The sequence below is a fragment of the Drosophila biarmipes genome, chromosome X, assembly GCF_025231255.1.
Source record: "Drosophila biarmipes strain raj3 chromosome X, RU_DBia_V1.1, whole genome shotgun sequence".
Classification (NCBI taxonomy): domain Eukaryota; kingdom Metazoa; phylum Arthropoda; class Insecta; order Diptera; family Drosophilidae; genus Drosophila; species Drosophila biarmipes.
In genome coordinates, this window is record NC_066611.1 from 1,831,475 (window position 1) to 1,851,148 (window position 19,674).

A 19,674-nucleotide genomic window follows, 5' to 3' on the forward strand; every position below is an offset into this window, starting at 1 on the left:
AGGTATTTTTAAAATCTTCTTCGGATACAGTTCTTTAATCATTTCTGCTTTGTATGCCACAAGTTGCTTGTTCTTTAGATAAGTAATGTATGTTTTCGTGAAACTGAGGCACAAAAAAGAAGCTTAGTCTTTTCCTTTAAAAAAAGCAATTAGTTCCAAGCCGTTGGAAGTTTTCTTGGTCCCATACCAACAACCATTTCCTTTTAACGGCGGAATACCTTTTCGTACAAATACTGACTAACAAACACTGAAATACTGAGTAAATTTGCGTGTGAAGCGAGTTGTAGTGACATTTTTGACCTATGTGTGCCTTTAAATATTTGGCAATTATATATATTGTTCTTGTGTGAATTTACAAAACTGCGAACTAAAAACGAAGATGCTGGGCGCCTTCCTCAGCAGTACAACTACCTTCCCATCTTGGTTCCAACTCCCCCAAGGACCATGTTGGCAAATTGGAAATTGTTATCTTCAAATTTAGTTTGTTTTGAATCGCAGATCAATGTTACTACGTATTCATTTCCTTGTTCAGACTAAGAAAGTGAACCGATCGTATTCACTATTACTTCGTCAAAAGCTGTTTGGGGTGTTAATTGTTAATGGAGTCCACGTGTGTATAGATTATTTTTAGTGATTTTCGACTTTTCGCATTTAAGACATTTTGTCATGAATTTGAGATATCTCGTGGCATATTTCTCCAATAAAAATTACCTTTTTATTTTTGCTGGTTCTAACGATATACCTATATGACCTCCTTGAATTGAACCGTCATGGAACAGTATTGCTTTAATAGCTTTTTCATAATTTAACATGATCAGCAACTCAAAGCGCAAACCTTAAAGATTTTAATGTCTTGCTGCCATTATTTTTAAATATTTTATTGAAATGGTTCCAAAGTTTTTTTTCGCTCGTTGCCATTTCTTAAGCGTTAAGGTAATATTGCATTGCTTTTAGGAAATTGATCAAGGATGATATTTCCTTTCAGGCAAGCGTAGTGAAAATAGAAAAGGTATGATTGTGGGCTACGAGAATTTTCACATATTTTAACCGTGTGTTCAAACCAATAATACATTTTTTCAATCGTCAAAATAAAACATGAAAATTAATTTTCATTACCGCTGAATGAAAAAACCACTGGCAAAAAATATGACGTACTTATGTCTTTCTATCGATTTGGCGACTTCGATAACTATGTAGAGTTACCAGTGTTTGAGTTTAACCATTTCACGCGTTGAGGTTGAATTCATAGTCAACTTTCGTGTGTTGTCAAAATCGTGACACGGTGTTTGTGCACACACATTTCTTATGAAATTACAGCGTGGAGTGGACATCGCACAAGCGCAGTATGTGTGAATCGGCTATTACTTTGGCAGCAGACGCGATGTTTCAGAAAATCGATACCATCGATACGGCCATTGATTGCTCAACCAGCTCTAGTTTTTGTGTGAAAAATCTGGCGAAAGGATTCTGTTAAAAGTTATTCTGTTACCAACTCGAGCAACGCCTTTGACCGCCGGTGTGCCGCCCTAGCGAATCGCGTTTGTCCAGTTGTTGCCAACGCAGTGGGTAAAGCTGTCGCCATTTGCCAATGCAATTTGCTAAATGCCGTACAAACGAATTGTCGCGTCGCATTACGTTTCAGTGTTGCCAACTTTTTCGGAGTGCCGGGAATGATTGAATTCCTGGCCGCACAGACGCTTTGCAGCCGATATGTTCACGCCGTTGGACTGATTCGCTCGCCCCGCTTATTGGGCTCGTTCCGAAGAGTCTGATTTGTGTTCTTCAGCCTCTAATTTGGTCGCGAAAACGTCGAAACGCCGGCCGACTGACGGACTCCAGCCGGAAAACGGCCAAGCTGACAGCACTATCAGAACAAAAAATGAAGTGAACTTCAGGAAGAGGGATAGCCACAGGAAAAGCATAAAGAAAAGCTGGTAGAGTGTGCAAATGACAGTGGCCAGCGAGCACCTTTATTTCCCATTCCATGCCGTTCTGTTGAGTTGTCCGCTACTCTAAGTGGTCACTATCATCATCATCATTACTACCGTCTACGGGTCGCTGTTTTTAGTCAACCACCCACCAGCGAAACGGCCCTAAGAACGCTCAAAAGCACCGGCTCATCTTCGTCTTGATCATCTCCTTTGTCTGGGTATCCCACCACACAGTTCAGGTGCGTCTCGGTGCCGCTTCTGCGTGCCAGTCCCTCAACCAGGTCCTCATTCAGATCCTTTCCTGTCCACAGTTATGTCATCGACCGCCGGAAAGCGCAAGGAGATCTATAAGTATCTCGCACCATGGCCCCTGTACTCCATGAACTGGAGCGTGCGGCCTGACAAGCGGTTCCGACTCGCACTTGGCAGCTTCATCGAAGAGTACAACAACAAGGTGCAGATCATCAGCCTGGACGAGGACACAAGCGAATTTAGTGCTAAGAGGTAAATCGGGAGCAAATCACCTCTTACCGGGAAAAACCTTCATCCTAAAAATGATTTTGCATTCGACTAAACGAATGCACTATCACAAATTAGATCATTAAGCCGTAATTTCCAAATTTAAAACGACATTGTTGAAGACGTATTTGAACTCCAAAAAGTGTCGCAAAAATTCCTATTGGACTATTTGATGGAGTGTACGCACAAACCTGACGTTTAAGTGGTCCAGAATATATGGGCGTAAGGAATTAAGTAGTTTTCCCCTAAAACGGACTCTCCAACCGAACAACCAAAATGTATATTATCAAGCTGTATAACACACTTTTTTTTTAAATGATTCTATGGCCCTAATATAGGTTTGGATAAACAATTTATGGTATTTAGACATATTACGTTAAGAAGGCGAACATAGCTCTTGAAAATACCTTTTCGACGACTATAGCACTACTAGCTCAGAAGTTACTGACGTATGAAATTAATTTATAGCTGATTCCCCGTTTTCTCCAGGTGCGCTTCGCCCCCATGTGGACTTACATGATACCTTACTAGGGCCGATTTCTCGACTTTCGGCTTACATTATTCGAAAAGATAAAGTCCCTGTTAGGGGAATTTTTTTTTTAATCGCCAATATGAGACATAACTATAGCACTCAGACTCAGACTCCCTACTAAGTATTTATCGGCTTAATAAAGTGATAGCTGTTTTCATAATTCCTACTAAGGTTGAGTTTATCTGGTTTCTAACAGATAGCAGATAGCTATTAGGGACAATTTAAGGACTTGAGAAACCGGCACCTAATGATTCTAGTAAAACTGAAAGACTTATTGCTATTCCCAACAAAATTTAATGTTGTTTTGTTGTGGCACTTGGCTATCCCCCAAACTGTTGAAAAGCTGCTTTGTTGAAAATCCAACACAACATTTCAGCCTCGAAGCTATTGCCAGGTTGACAAAGACAAATTTTATTTCTTTAGCTTCAAAAATGAGAATAGGGTCAGAGGGATAAACGGCTAAAACAAAAGTAAGCTAATAGGTCCTTAACCTAAGAATAATACTACAAGTTTTTGGTAAAAATTCGTTACCCGCTACTCAGCTTAAGGGAGTGGGAGATGAAGCTATGCTATTGACATTTAGTTAGTTTATTATAAAATTTAAATATTCGATGATAAAGATTTTGCTTTCGTATCCTGCCGAACTCTGTACATCTGAATGGGAGTAACATACGAAAATTAAATCAAACAAGAAAGGATATTTTTTTCTCGCCAAGCCGCACAGTGGGAGAAAAAGCCAAAAATCTGGCTTAATTCAACAGAGTCCTACGGCGACAAATTTTTGATTAGATATTGTTAAAGGCAGTAAAAAATCATAATTAATTACACTTTTTCTAATTAATACAAAAAATAACATATGAATAAATAAATCAATTATACATACATTTTAAGATTTCATAATATATATTTTTTTAATTTCACTTAATTTTAAGAAAAGTATTAAAATCGGTAAATTTTATCTTACATGTAGCTGCCACGCTCGTTTGGAAGGGGAATATCTCGGTTCTTTTTTAATTTTTCCCCATATTAATCGGAGTTATGTTGGAACCATTTAACTTCAAGTTTAAATCTGTAAATTTTAATACTCTTGCAACGCGGTGAATGAGATGTTTTCGATTTATTTTTGATTAGGAAATGATTGAAAATAACATTTTTTAACTAGTTCTAACTTTTGAATTAAGTTTATTAAAATCGGACGGCTATATCATATAGCTGCCATACAAACGATCGGAAAATTGGCGGGAAAATAAACGATATCTTTGTTGTTTTGTTATTAAAATCAGATGACTATATCATCTAGCTGTCATAGAAAAGATCCGAAAATGGGTGGGAAAGTAATAAATACAATGCTCCTACAGGAACAATCTGAAAGGATATAGAAACTCCGACTTGCCAAAGTAAGCTTCCTATCATTTTTAATGTCCCGTCAGATTACAAAAAGTGGTTAATTAAACAGAAGCTTAGAAAATTAGTTTTTTTGGGGTTTTAAACATTAAACATATATGGTAAGCGTAAACTAAACATAAAATTAACCTCGTTTATCTTATTTGCTTCGAACTAGCACCTTTGATCATCCATATCCGACAACAAAGATCATGTGGATACCGGACTCCAAGGGCGTCTATCCGGATCTATTGGCCACCAGCGGTGACTATTTGCGGGTATGGCGCGCCGGCGAACCAGACACACGGCTGGAGTGCGTGCTAAATAACAACAAGAACAGTGACTTCTGCGCCCCGCTCACCTCGTTCGATTGGAACGAGGTGGATCCAAATCTGGTTGGCACCTCCTCAATAGACACCACCTGCACCATATGGGGACTGGAGACCGGACAGCCGCACGCCCGCGTGTATGTGGCGGGACACGTGAAGACGCAGCTGATTGCCCACGACAAGGAGGTGTACGACATCGCCTTTTCGCGGGCAGGCGGCGGTCGGGATATGTTTGCCTCTGTGGGAGCGGATGGATCGGTGCGCATGTTCGACCTGCGCCATTTGGAGCACTCAACCATTATCTATGAGGTGGGTACAGTTCAAGAAGTGGGACCCGATGAGCCATTAATTGACGTAACCATTTCAGGATCCTGCCCACACGGCGCTGCTGCGCTTGGCCTGGAACAAACAGGATCCGAACTATTTAGCCACCGTTGCCATGGACTCGTGCGAAGTTATAATTTTAGATGTTCGTGTTCCTTGTACACCCGTTGCAAGACTGAGCAATCACAGAGCGTGCGTCAACGGTATTGCGTGGGCGCCGCATAGGTGAGTTTCGCGCGAGACCCAACTCTTTCCAGCACAAACTATTGTATGTGATTTTATTTCAGTTCCTGTCACATCTGCACTGCCGGTGATGATCACCAAGCACTGATCTGGGATATACAACAAATGCCACGAGCAATAGAGGATCCAATTTTAGCCTATACAGCTGCCGAGGGCGAAGTCAATCAGATCCAGTGGGGCGCCACACAGCCCGACTGGATAGCCATTTGCTACAACAAAGCGTGCGAAATTCTGCGGGTCTAAGAGTCAATTTTTTGGTCTGGTCCCTGGCTATAGCACCTGGTTGCAATTGCTGAACAACGCACAGTCAACAGAAAACAGAACATCAGAAAAACATACACACCCCACAAAACACACACATTTGCTGTTGGTGACTTGGAGGCGGAAAGAGTGAGCTTAAGTTGAATCGGTTTTTTCAACACGCTTCTACCGTTTGTTTAGGGGGTGCACCCAAGTTTTGCCGGCAAGAAAAGAGTCAATGGTAGCCCTTTTTTGGCTTAATATGGTCGCAGAAAACAAACTTTCGATTTTTTGAAACCAAGACATGAGCAAACCACGCTATTTTTTTTGTACACCGCGAGAAAGGGCGGAAGAATAATTGAAGGCTTGCAGGACGGACTTTGAAGAGAGGGTGGCATATAAGGGAAAACGAAGGCGACGGATTATGTATTCTAGAATTATTAGCTTAGTTGATCATAAATGTATGTTTGTCATGTCTATAAGGTGTAAGCAAAATACGTATTTCTAACTGTAGTTTATTTCACACTTGACAAGACCGCCCAGCCCACGCAAGTCCGAATCTATTAGATGCGCTTCATTTAATTTAATTCTTGATTACTTTCTTGATTGTGCAAACCCGAGTAGAGTAGTAAGCAAAAGTAAACACATAAAAACAATGTCCTACCTCGTTTTTTCAACTACGAATATTGATTGTTAACCAAGTTTTTGAGTCTGGCCAAAACAGCGATGACAACAGCCACAGCAACACACAAAGAAAAGAAGGGGAAATAAAGTAGACAGTAACAACGCTTTTTCGAAATATTTTTACTTTGTTCAATTTTTGTATGAGAACCAACAACGGGAAACCAACAAAAACAAGATATAAAGAAAAAACCATGGACTTAAGCAAATGCAAGCAAACAAAATACGAAATGAATTAAATAAATAGGTGGAAATACTTACATAAATAAAAGAGTAAAAGCAAACCGAAAAAAAAAATGCACACAACACAGCTAGATTATAAACTACTTAAAGATTCAAACTAAAAGCAAAACAAATACCGAAATATATGAGCGAGAGAGAATACAAGATTGTTGCTATATCCATTTAAAAAGAATCGAAACAGAAATAAACTATGATCATTTCAGATAAGACAGGACTCTCCATGAATAATCCCAACAACATCACACACTTTCCACAGGACAAAACGACTTTTCAGATAAAATCGAAACATTTTTTTTATGTATCTTGTAATTTATAGCAGTTTCACAACTTACTTATATATATAGATATGTATACAAAAGCGATAGAAGTACCGATAATCCCGATGATCATGTTTTGTAAATACAGCATGAAGGCAACTTTTAAACAGCAAATCAGCAGTCGGAAGCCGTGAATCTTTTGAGCAAGACTTAGGTCCTGGTTTTGTATAGCCATTCAAGAGGACCATAAAACCCCGAATAAGTATCCCCTTAATGCAAACACTCTTCGTTTGCCACAGAAAGTTACAAATCGAAACGAATCGAATGAATCCCTTTTGTTATTTTGTGTTTGCAACCGTAATCAAAGACGTTTTCCCTGATTTGGCACTCCCTCAAAACAAAAATCTGAAAGAAATTAGACTTTATTTTCGTTTATCCTCCTTTGTGATCTTTATTTTACCATATGGTTTGCGTTATAAGGCAATGTAACTACATTTATATATATATTGTATATGTACACACAAACACAAGCGCGTATATATAGACATCCGATCGAGCTGAAGAGGTTACTAGGAAGCTATTGATTGATCGATAAAACCAAACAAAACGAAGGATGGGGTTGGAGAAAACAAACCAAAACAGACAAATATTTAAATAAACCATTTTTAAATAATAAACTCTTCTTCAAATTAATTCGGGGAGGTCCTCGGGCGGACAGATATTGCTGATGTCCACAACTCCACAGAGCCTCTTCTCGGGTTGGTCGTCCTTTTGTCCGCCATCAGAGCGGGTACAACTGGAAAAGCAAAGGCATATTATAGTAGGGATTTTAAAATTAGCGTTCTGTGTGGGCCCACAAAATTAAAGAAACCATGTTGAAAGTACCCTGCAGATCCTCTGCTGAAAATTGTTGCTCCATCCTTTCACTATTTAAAATGAAAGGCGAAGGAAGCCTATTTTGATAACATTTTTTCCACTGTCGTTCCTATGTTGGAATTATTTTTTGCAATAATATGCATATAAACGCTGCTGCAGGGTAACCTTATATCTAAACGGGCCTTGTAAACTACCTACACTTAGTTCACATATTTTGCATACTCACCTTTTAGTCGCACCCTTCGTGATCAGTAGGTCGTTGACTCTTAGTTTTTTAAGTTTGACCATGAGGTGGCCTGTGATCTGCGAACGCTGCACCGTGGACTCACTCGGCTTGACCTCCTCACTGTATGCGATCTGGAAGATCTTTTTCTTTACGGTGACTCTAGTATACAAGGGCTGTACGTCCACAGCAATTAGGGAGGTGTCCAGGTGTCTGTGGCAGAGGTTTATTAAAAAGGAAAGCAAACATGCTGATTATTATTATTTATACTTTAAGTAGCTGCGTGTCACATAAAACACCTTTAAAAGAGGTAGAATACCAACTCTAACACAAAACAATAGAGATCGCTTTAGTCGAAGGTCCGACCTACAGATACCGTCACCCAGCTCAATGGAGTGCGAGGGAGATGGAGCTATGCATGCAGAAAATCGGCTGTTTCCGAGAAAAGTTAAATTTTGGTCTGCCAAAGCAAAGAAATTGCTGTTATCATGAGGGACACTTGGTTTTTTCACTCCGCTGATGTGGATCGAGCTTGAACTTGTACCCAGACATTTTCAAACGACGAAGGGTCAAGGGTGAAATATCAATCCCTTTGTTAGCCCTTTATTTTGCTTGCCCAAAAATGGGGCCACCTTGTCCTAAGTATCGTTTAGCGCTCAGCTTGCCGGGCTTGTTCAGCCCCACTTACCTGTAGACTTCTAGTTGGAGCAAGTAATGATCGGCCTCGTCCTGGAATTTGAAGGGCAGCTTGCCCTGGTTCAGGTTGTACGGTCTGCCGCAGGGAGCGAACAGATTGCGCTCCTGCTTCGGGGGATCCAGCGGGGACTTGGGCTCGTGCCGCTCCCGGCCTAAGCGGTGCTGCCGGGCGATCTCCGTGCGAATCTCCGGGCAGTGCTCGCTCTTGGCCTGCCAAAAGGCCTGGATGCGCTCCTCCTCGTCTTCTATTCCGGCACAACGATCCGCCAAGGCGGCCTGCTGCTCCGCCACCCGGATACGCTGCTCATCCCGGCTTATAGCGTGATCCGCCTGCTTCTGGACGATGATGGCCCGGTTCTTGGACAGTTCCCGCAACGCTTGGAGGCGCTCCGAAGGCGTGATCTCTGCGCAATCCAAGCTGTTCAGTTGCGGCAAAGTGGCCACCACGTAGTTCCTGTACTGCGGATAGTCCACGCAGGGATTCCCGATGAGTACCAGCTCGCGCAGATTGTGATTTCCGCACAGCGACTCCAAGCTGGTCAGTTCTCCTATAAAGTTAAGAGTCAGGTCCAGCTTTCTGAGGGACTCACAGCCCTCCAGGTTCTCCACCTTCTCAATGTTGTTGATGGCCACATTAAGGTACTCCAGGCGCTTTAGTTTGTGCAAGTTCTCCAGGCGCGCAATCAGGTTGGACTGGAGGAGAAGGATTTTGAGGTCGCGACACCAGTTCTGGATGTGTTCTATGGCCTCGATGTCCTCCTGGTGCAGGGAGATCTCCTCCAACGTGCTAATCAGGCGTTCATTGTGCTCCGACTTCTTGCGCACCAGCTCTTCGGTGACTAAAGTGTAAGGCGGATTAAAATCAGGAAGAATTTCTGGAACCCGGTCTACTTACTGAGCACCATGTTGACGAAAGTGTGCTGTAGTGGAAAGTGATAGGAGGTCCCAAGCCAACCTCGTTGCTAGGCAGTTTCACATCCCGCTTCCCCTTCCTTGTTGTTTTTTACCTTGTTTATGCCCTCTCAAAGGGCATTATAAGGGATATCAAAAATTCCTTATCAGCATATCTGGGGAAGTCGAGTTTTAAAGCAATCGGGGGTGAACTTACTGAAAATTCTTCCTCGTTTTGCTTATATAATTTTTAACATTTTTGATTTGCGTGAAACTTTTTTTTTACCTAAACTATTCGGTAAATAAGTAAATGTGTGTCAGGATTGGCCAAAAAAGATTTTCTTAGTTAAAATGTTTTAAGATTAAAAAAAACTAGTTTTCAAAAAGTACCCTCTGTTTGCAAATATATATCTCCAGCTAGTTTGTTAGTTATCCGATTGAATTCATGTCTTTTGTATAAAGTTCTAATACCTCTCACTTTTAAGAATTTTATTTTAAAACGCAAATTTTTAAATTTTTTAAAAATAAAAACAAACTTTAATTTTAAAAAATTGTTTAACTAGTGTCCCCACATATTTGTCACCTACAATCGGTTTTTATAAGTTGGAGCAATTTTTCGAATTGAATTGTTTTTGAAAAGACCTCTGATTTCTACTACGAACGCACGACAGGTGTTCGGCTTGTAAAAGAAAGGCCCTGGCGTATGAGTCAATATGAAGTTAACCCTATATGCGAAAACCCTAAATCTCATTTTGTAGGATCCCAAAGATATATTTTTGATAATGTCTTTGAAACCAATAAAATATTTTTCAGCACCAATTATTTGTTCATTTTCATTGAAAAATGATCTTGCTTGCATTACTGTTCATACCCGGTACTAGAAGAGTAAAGAGGGTATACTGTATTCGGGGGAAAGTATGTAACAGGTAGAAGAAGCTTTTCCGACCCTATAAAGTAGGTAAGTAAGGTACATTTGTTTGTTGAATAGGAAGTTTATACTTTATACTTTTTCTAAACTTATTTTATAACCTCTAAGGTTTATTGACAGTAAGACCGTGCTACACGCGCTGCAGGTGAGTTCTGAAAGCTTCGGTCACACTGCCAGGAACACGATTTTGCGAATGGCGGAACTGTCAGCCGATCTGTAGTTAAGTTAGTTAACTGAAATAATACTTATCGGTTGTACATGCCATGCACACGATAAACTTCTTTCGGCCACGATGACGCCGATGATTTTGACGCCCCTGCCTGGCGGCCTCGGCGAGTTTCGCCCCTGGGAAACTAGAGAAATCTAATCAGCTGGAATGAAATTAAGTAGTCGCACTAGCGAGTTAGTATGTATGTACATATGTGTTTACTACGGCAGGCCCGTCAGTCACTGGACGGCGGGCGGACGGAAAGCACATCGAAAAACCCAGATCAGATCGGACGGGCAGACAGATTAGGACTCGGCGATGAGCATCGATAAGGCCGGGGATATCTTGCGGCCACTCAGCGACGCTGAGGTGGACGAACTGCTCGGCCTTTACCAACAGAAGTGTGGTGTGAGGAACTTCCACTACCTGTTGCTCTACAACCAGCGGAAGTGGGACCGCCAGTTGGACGAGGCTGGGATAGAGCGCGGTGACCCGAACTACATCTCCCTGAGAAAGGAGTTCTTCACACACAGGAGGGGGGACTTCCGGCAGTGGGGCACCTATGTGAGTCTTCACCGGGACATCGTGCAGAGCGTCTCCTTCTTCAGCTGGCAGCCCGGCGGGGCTCCGGAGATGTGGGAGTGCCTGGAGCGCACGCAGCTGATCGAGTGGACGCAGGGCGCCCTACTGACCAATGTGGATCTCCAGTTCTGTGCCCAGGTCAAGGAGTTGGCCCTCAAACGGGGTGTCACCTCCATCCAGCCGCGTCAGTGCTTCGGCATGGTCCTGCCGCATGGCGAAGCCACAAATGCAGCAGTCCCAGAGCTGCTGTCCGAGTTCGACATTCGGCCGCTGCGGGACGAGGATGCGGCCATGGTGCACGAGACCTGGCCCAACAAGGGCGAGGGCTCGCTCGCTTACCTCCGGGCGCTGACTCGCTTCAACAAATCTCTGGGAGTGTGCCGCAGCGACACCGGCGAGCTGATTGCCTGGATCTTCCAGAACGACTTCTCCGGGCTTGGGTGCGTATTCCAAAGACTTGGAAGAACCCAAGCATCAAGGCTTATACCCATCCAGAGGGCACTATTATGCTGTTATATACTTACTGATCATATTGGTTGGTCCAGATGACGACTTACCCATGTCTCTATCTCTCTTCAGTTGATTTGAGAAATATTTATTATTTCCTTTTTTGAGTTCTCAGCACGTTTCCGATCGTTCATATCCGAGCATCACGCCCGATGCAGCAAAGCTAAAACTTTTCTAGATTGTTTTTCTGGTAACGTTTGTCCGTTTTGACGTACTCTGTCGTATACAGTACCTGCAAGTTAAAAAAGTACTTTAGGCAATGTTTAATTTTTATAGCTTTTAAACCAACAAATTTGCGTAGAAACTACGCTACTACTAGCTACAATTTTATTTGTCATTCTGAAGGACTAAAAAAGTGTTATTTACCGAAGTAGCAGAGAATTTGATCAAAACAACGAAGCTATAATTGTTTTACTTAGTGTTTTCCCATTATTTATCCTATTGTTCCTATGGTAGCTATATGATTTAGTAGTCCACTTTCTTTTTTAGTTGTTTAGTTTTTGGCTTTCCATAAAATTATCAGTTTATAACGAACTTCGAAATTAAAAAAAATCCTAGGAGTGGCAGTCGTTTTCAATACTGTTATGGCTAAGCTAAAAAAAAGTATTTGTAAAAAATTTTTTAATATCTCCGTGCTTGTCTTAAACCTATTTGGATGATAAATATGTATTTTTTAGAATAAGAATATTGCACTCTTTAAATGTCGCTGAAAATGTTGTATCTTTAAAACGATTTAGGGACTAAACCGTCTGTTGATTTCGTACAAACTCGAAATAAATCCGGTCAATAATCGAGACTTGTAGGATTTCTTTATAATAGCTTTGCTTCCGAAACTTAAATTTCAATATTGACCAACGGAGGTTCATGTTATTTCCCTAGACAGTGTTGTACAGTTCCATAATATTTATTTTTCCACTAGGAAAAAGATCAAAATAATATTTTAAATTTTAATTTGTTCACAAATCCTTTATTATAGGTATTAACCAATGTGTAGACGGTTCCTGCTAAACAGCTCGACTTCTTTTTACCGCTTTCAGCATGCTTCAAGTGCTGCCAAAGGCGGAGCGCAGAGGACTAGGCGGACTCCTGGCGGCTGCGATGACCCGAAGAATTGCCAGAGGCGAGGATGTCACCTTGACGGCCTGGATTGTGTCCACCAACTGGCGCTCGGAGGCACTGCTGAAGCGGATCGGCTACCAGAAGGAGGTGGTCAACGAGTGGATCAAGCTGGTACCCAATCCGTCGTAGGCACACTATCCTAAGGTGGACTGGGGGCGCCGCTGGACATTGCGTTGGTCAGTGGCAGAAACGCCAAATAGGTTAGGTCAAAACGTACACAGCGATTTGCATTTGCTATGCCTATGTATGTACACGGTCAACAATTTTATTCTTGAATTCAACGTGCGCTAACGCTTTCTGAATACACTTTACAGCCTAGTAAAATTGAAAAACAAATTATAAGCTAGCGGGGTGGGGACATGGAAATCAGGGTCTTGACCTACTTATTTACACACTCCGCTCACCTACGAGCCTTTATCAAAAATACAGTTTACATTGCTATGCGTTTTGGACTAACTTACACGTACTTTACGCACTTCTGACTCAATCGGCACAACATTCTAATTTTTATTTTCGAGTTTAATTCTAAAATTCATAGCTCACATTCTGAATACAACTTGTGTATACTTTTTGTTATTATTGCGAGTCGTACACGTAGAAACATTTACAGAACAACACAGACACTCTGTCAGTTAATTCACTAATCACTAATATTTAGCCATATTGTATAAGCACCCTCCGCGCCTTGCTTCTTATTTAATTTTCAAAATTAATAAAGCAAGCATACCCTTATGTTCTAATCGCAGTTTGGTGCCTAGTTTATTCCACATTGTATACATATAAAACAGACACTTACGATTAAAACATAAAGATATTTTCGTTCTTCCTTAAAATAAATAAATTTAGAGTTGTGCCTCTTTAGTCAAACGTATTCAATATATATATATATCATACATATATAAGAAGAGAAGGGGAGAGTTGGAAATTCTGTGGTGGTGGTCACGGGTAAATGCTCTTCAGCAAACCCGCCTATTGGATACATTTACTAACTACTAACTAGACAAAGAGCAGCCGCGTGGTCGTTCCGTTCGGCATTCCGCTGCCATTCGCCAAGAGGCTGTTTCCTGTCCTGTGCAGTCCATTTGATAGTTTTCCGTTAACCGATCCCCGGTAATACGGATCTGCATGCTGCTCCAGCGGCGAGTACTTCACATGGCTGTTCTGCGACAGCGGAAGCGTGGGCTTCTCCCGGCCCCGCGTGATCTGTTTGGCGCGATTGTAGCACAGCACACCCACAATGGCCAGCGTCATGCCGAGGCAGTTGACCCACGTAACCGGATTGCCGAGGATCAAGAGCGATACGGCAATCACGAAGATCCGCTTTGAGGCGCTGGCCACTGCATAGGTTAGTGGAGTGACTAGCGACAAGACGCTGAAGGCGATGATGTTCTGCAGCCAGTTAAGAACGCCGTCTGCGAAAAGCAGGGCAATCACCCGGTAGTCCAGGTTTTTCTGCAAAGAGGAAAGGTTTTACGTTACAGAACAGAAACAATAATCAACAGCTTTCCCAATTTTATCTCATTCCAAAAGAACTTACGAAATAAAAATTCCCTGCCGAGTCTATCTAAAAATGTCCGACTGTCCACATGAACGATGAAATCTCGGTAACTATAAGAGCTAAAATGTTGGAACTTGGGGCTTCCTGCGCAAGGCAGGTTTATTTAACCGAGCGCTTCAACGCCCTCAATCTACACTAACTCTAAATCCCGCATTTTTATAGATATTTGTTAAACATTTAAATGGGAGTTTGTTTTTATTATCAAGACCTATCTATAAGACAAAAATGTTTGAAATCAGACCATTTATTAAAAAGTTCTAACCAGATAATAATCAATATTTTTTCATGCGAGATTGCACACCACCTGCGACAAATGAGTGCCTTCACTAATAAGCCACTAAGCCGCTAGGGGAGCTAAAGAAGTATAAAAACTTCGTCTTACCGAAGATAGTTTCCGATCTGTTAGTTTTAAATAACACTTAAGCTATCCACAATCTTTAAAAAGTTGTAAATGGTGTAACAAGGATAGAGAAATTGCTATAATTCCAGGGGAATTCTCGTACCTCGTGAATGGAATATGATTTATATTTTAGACAAAGCTGTTATGCCCTATGATGAGCACCGCAAATGACCTATTTGGTAGGGGAGATAGATATTTATATTATTTATAGATATTTGTTAAACATTTAAATGGGAGTTTGTTTTTATTATCAAGACCTATCTATAAGACAAAAATGTTTGAAATCAGACCATTTATTAAAAAGTTCTAACCAGATAATAATCAATATTTTTTCATGCGAGATTGCACACCACCTGCGACAAATGAGTGCCTTCACTAATAAGCCACTAAGCCGCTAGGGGAGCTAAAGAAGTATAAAAACTTCGTCTTACCGAAGATAGTTTCCGATCTGTTAGTTTTAAATAACACTTAAGCTATCCACAATCTTTAAAAAGTTGTAAATGGTGTAACAAGGATAGAGAAATTGCTATAATTCCAGGGGAATTCTCGTACCTCGTGAATGGAATATGATTTATATTTTAGACAAAGCTGTTATGCCCTATGATGAGCACCGCAAATGACCTATTTGGTAGGGGAGCCCTTTACTGAATGCCACGCCCCGAATTGAAAATATTTTTATCCCAGACATTTTCTTTTGAGACTTTAGATGACAAAGTATGTATATCTCACATATTCACAAAAAATTTGCGAATCTAAGGCATTTTTGGCGTTTAATCACCTTCGATGCGTGTTTTTGGGAGGTTGCAATTTTTGTTTGTACCAGAGATAATAATTAATGATATAATTGTAAACAAGTCACGTAGATCGTGCATCTAGGAAATTACTTATATACTATGTGCCCCTATTGAATATTTTATCTAAACGAAATACACAGTTCGCAAGATAAGATTGTCTCAAGCTCTCGCAGAGACCCAACTCTACTATACTTACAATTGCCGTGTGGCGGAATACAGCAAAGCTGTCCATGTACAACCAGAGGGGCAGGAAGATGAACAGCGACAGCTGGCCAAGCAAATGCAGCAGCCGTAAATGATGGATGTTGGTGTCCTTGAGCACCTGTCGGGCGAAACATTTGGAAGGTGTGAATTGCGACTGAAGAATCGCTGGCTAACGGAAACTGTACCTTTTTGGAAAAGATGTTTTGCATGGAGAAGCCCATTGTTGAGATGAGGGCACTAATCAGACCCATCATGTCGAAGGAGATCTCCGTGACGGTGGCAATGCCCACTCCCGTAATGATGGGCAGCAGGCTGAGGTACACGAGTGTCGGTTGTTTCTCACCAAAAAAGAGGCGCGTCAGAACGACGGTGAATAGTGGCATTGTGGCTTTTACTAAAGGAGAAGAATATGGGGGCAAATTTAAGTTTATGGCAACATTGCGTTAGATGGAGCTCAATGGTATGCTGTGTGCGTCGATAAGTATGTAACAGGTAAAGAAAACGTTTTCGACCTCAGATCTAAGCATATCGGAGTGAAAAAAGGCGTCTGGAACGACACTGATGGGACAATATCTATCAATATATATCATATAGTTTTCAGAGAACTGAATGGAAAGATAGAACAAATTTTAGCTTCCTTGTTTAATTTCATATCCCTTCTTCTCTGGCGTACAGCTCTTTTTTTTATTTCAGAATTTTGAGTAAGATTTTATTCTTTTTTTTCTACCGAATTTTTTCAAATTTTAAATCAGCAATTATTTAGGAATGGTCAAAGAACTAAAGAGAAAATAATGTTAAAAAATTATAGTTCCGTTGTATACTCTTAGCTCTGAGACTCAGAATTTTGATCTTTTTTTTTTGTAAATTGTAAAAAAAATAAATAAAAGTAATATAAAGATTTGATAACAATGCACTCCAAAATTAAAAGGGAATTTGGGAAAAATACATTAAAAAATTACTTTTCAAATAGATAAAAATAAATAAAACTGTAGACTCCAAAATAGTATGCTATATGTAGTTAATATAGCATTTCCCCCATTTTTTAGGCTTTATTTCCTAAAAAACATTGCCAATATCTATAATAGCACTGAAGACTTAACAATATGATTTCAATCGGCTCTTACAATATAGCTATTTACCTAAAACTATAATATCTAAGCCCGAAATGGGTCCGTACTCCAAAGCCCTTAAAATGGTTTACATTGTGATTATTCTAAACCCTGCTATAATGGCGTTAAAGCTGTTTAAATAACAGACGTGTACCACTCCAAATCTTCAAATATAGATTCTACTTCCCAAATCATTACAACTGGTTTTATAAAGTTGCCTAGTGTCAAAATATGAGTGATATGAAATGATAACGTTCATCAGTCTCTCATGATAACTGCCTTTTCGAGACATCGAGACATCAGGAATGTAATGCTGACGTGTTGGGGAACTCCAGATCGACGGGCACTCAACTCACCTGTGTGAGCGTAGGAAACCGGTACCTTCCACAGCGAAATGTGGGAGGTGACGGAGGCCAGGAGCTTGCCCAGCGCCAGCGGGACTATCAGGCGGTAGTAGTAGGAGCGCGGGATGTCCTGGTACTTTCGAATGCGCCACAGGTTGAAGAAGGGTCCGCTGTACAACGTGATGCTGCACAGCTGGACCAGAGTCACCGTCATCGGGAACGGAAATTCGTTAAGGACCATCTTGCCAATCACGTTGTTGCTTGAGGAGATCACGTACCAAAAGAGGCACATCAGCAGCACTACGGCTATGTGCCGCGACCCTGTTCGCTTGCCACCTAGCATTTTTCGTCCGGGACTGCCCCGTGCTATCGTGGATCAAGTCCGGGCGTGGAGGGCAAGGCCTGGTCCTGGAGCTAGTGGTATCTGCTATCTGTCTGGCGCACAGGGCTTATTGCATTGCGCCTGATGTGCTGTGCTTTTAAAAGTAGCCTTGTCTGTTTGTTTTCTACGTGTACGGCCGATTGTCGTGGGCGGTCTATCGATAGTAGTGTCGACCGGTGCCAAGCGATAGTATCTATTCATATCGTAGGGTATAATAGTCCGTTCAGACAGAGGGTATTTCTGCACCAGCAACCCAACAAATCAGCTAATATCTCAAAAACACTGAAAACTCTCACATGTTTCTCCCTAGCGCATGTGCTTATGTGGAGGACTTCCTCTCGAGTGAGCCAATAACCACCCATCCATTCGAAACGATTGGGATTTTTTGACAAATGTGAAACTCCTTACCACATCTACCTTTCGATACAGCTGACCTGAAGACTTGTGGCTACTCAAACCAAACCAGTTGCTTCCCATATTCAAATGTTAAACTTCTATTCCCTGTCATCATTGTTTTCGTTTTCGAAGTGAATGTTTCCTTGTTGACTGACAGGAAGGAGAAATCAGAGTTGCACAGAAAAAACATCGTCCAACTATCGCGTAAAAGAGTCCCTTAAATTTCGATGGGGAACTAACTGGGAAATTTTAGGAACGGCAAAACTTTATGGACCCCTGTGGGAAGACGCTATAAAGATGATCTTTGTCCCACTGAACCCGTATTCGCCCTCCTTAAATTGGAACGATTATTCACGACACCAATATTTATTTATAACTTATTAAAATTTTCTAGTGATGATGCACTGACATAAATGCTTGTTCTAACCAGAAATAACAAACAAATACCAAGGATCCAACCAAACCCGTACTTTTGCTCGCCTCAAAACTAAGTTTATTTTATCCTCCAAAATTGTCGCGTTACAGGGATGCAAAAATTGATTTTGTGGAATTTTTAACAACCATTATCCAACACTATTGACCAGAAACTCCCAAAAAATCTGAAAGAAGTGGAAAAATTGATTAGGAAGCGATTATTTATATTGGATTTTATTTTTATTAAATAGTTATGAATTGAATGCTTATCTTCACAGCAAATAGAAAAATGTCTTTGTTAGGAAATGCCACCCCATTCGTGTTCTATTTATGGGAGAGAAATGGAATGTGTTAATCAATTGCATTAAAGTAATCCTAATTTCTCAAAGCTTTTTACGCATTCTTGAGTTTTGCTTACTATGGATTTTATAATTCGAATAATAATAATAGTTCTAAATTCCTAGGATAAGCAAAGGATCCAAACGCTTCTAGATTTTACAAATTTCCGTGCTGTCCCTTTGGGCCGGCAATAGTTCCTCCGCCTGCTTGAATGGAAGTCTCATTCTTGATCACATTGCTTATAGGAATGAAATAATAATTTGGCGCTTAAACATTCCACATGCTAAGGTTCAAACTGTTTATAGTTTTGCATTGTTTTTAATTTTTTTCGGAGCAACTGATAAGCTTTACCTATGCCGATCAGCTGTTCGCTTCAGAGATTCTATATGTGATTTAAACAGCGATTTAAAGCGGCTGTGTTCAGATTTGGTATGGTATTTAATGATATTTATTTTTGGAGAAGTATTATTTTTGTCCGTTATTGGAGCGGTCACGCTGCTCCCAGTATATCGTAATCAAGGGTTAAGGATCGTCGAAAAATATTATCGGTTATTATTGTTGCCTTAGATTAAGCTATCTATAATAATGGTAGACCGTCGACATCGCTCTAAAGCTGCGCTAAGCCAGCCGTTATCGACAGCGTTCACGTAAGTGTTTTATCTCAGCTTTCGCTAAATTATATTCAATTCCTGGGGAGGCGGTGAACCCTCGATTCAAATTAGTGCGCACAAAGCCTAATTTTACCCGTTACTCGTAGAGTAAATTTATTGCGTTTAGGAAAGCATTTCCAAAAAAAGCTGGATCAACAAAGAAAAAATATAAGAAAATTAGTCTAGTAAAAAGTTAAGGGGAGGGCTTGTTTTTATTAGGTAATGACATTATTTTATAAAAAAAATTAAATTACTTTTATTACTCATAATATAACAAATAGGGTATCTTAATATACGCTCAATAAGTCTTATACCAAAGAGTATAGATCTGCATAGGGAACGTAAGCGTCCCTTTTTGTCGCGGCTGTCGGC

The 19,674-nt window shown here is 40.8% G+C and overlaps 4 protein-coding genes across 8 annotated transcripts; 2 read left to right on the top strand and 2 right to left on the bottom strand.

Annotated features, from left to right (window-relative positions):
- Positions 1-1,429: 1,429 nt before the first annotated feature.
- LOC108028888 (DDB1- and CUL4-associated factor 7) lies at positions 1,430-7,359 on the top strand. 4 transcript variants are annotated; one of them, XM_044093111.2, is made up of 6 exons: positions 1,433-1,566; positions 1,643-2,170; positions 2,243-2,435; positions 4,544-5,003; positions 5,062-5,243; positions 5,306-7,359. In XM_044093111.2, exons 3-6 carry the CDS (start codon positions 2,245-2,247, stop codon positions 5,502-5,504), a joined length of 1,032 nt encoding a protein of 343 aa, XP_043949046.1. In that variant the 5' UTR covers positions 1,433-1,566; positions 1,643-2,170; positions 2,243-2,244; the 3' UTR covers positions 5,505-7,359. The 4 variants fall into 4 exon arrangements, with proteins under 4 accessions (XP_050746403.1, XP_050746402.1, XP_043949046.1 ...); XM_044093112.2 differs by having other exon boundaries at positions 1,434-1,562; XM_050890446.1 differs by having other exon boundaries at positions 1,430-2,170; positions 2,225-2,435.
- On the bottom strand, positions 7,332-10,502 carry LOC108028887 (protein tilB). Its single transcript, XM_017100904.3, has 4 exons — positions 9,373-10,502; positions 8,470-9,316; positions 7,785-7,994; positions 7,332-7,478 (listed from the first exon to the last, which is right to left on the bottom strand). The coding sequence occupies exons 1-4, from the start codon at positions 9,380-9,382 to the stop codon at positions 7,367-7,369; spliced, it is 1,179 nt and encodes a 392-aa protein (XP_016956393.1). The 5' UTR covers positions 9,383-10,502; the 3' UTR covers positions 7,332-7,366.
- A 320-nt stretch (positions 10,503-10,822) lies between these two features.
- On the top strand, positions 10,823-13,583 carry LOC108028890 (uncharacterized). Its single transcript, XM_017100908.3, has 2 exons — positions 10,823-11,526; positions 12,631-13,583. Exons 1-2 carry the CDS (start codon positions 10,823-10,825, stop codon positions 12,839-12,841), a joined length of 915 nt encoding a protein of 304 aa, XP_016956397.1. The 3' UTR covers positions 12,842-13,583.
- Positions 10,911-17,655, bottom strand: LOC108028889 (solute carrier family 35 member E1 homolog). 2 transcript variants are annotated; one of them, XM_044093094.2, is made up of 5 exons: positions 17,134-17,655; positions 15,854-16,062; positions 15,661-15,786; positions 13,710-14,164; positions 10,911-11,825 (listed from the first exon to the last, which is right to left on the bottom strand). In XM_044093094.2, coding segments are annotated over exons 1-5 (1,122 nt in total). In that variant the 5' UTR covers positions 17,465-17,655; the 3' UTR covers positions 10,911-11,824. The 2 variants fall into 2 exon arrangements, with proteins under 2 accessions (XP_043949029.1, XP_016956395.1); XM_017100906.3 differs by lacking the exon at positions 10,911-11,825 and having other exon boundaries at positions 12,937-14,164.
- Between the last annotated feature and the right edge of the window lie 2,019 nt (positions 17,656-19,674).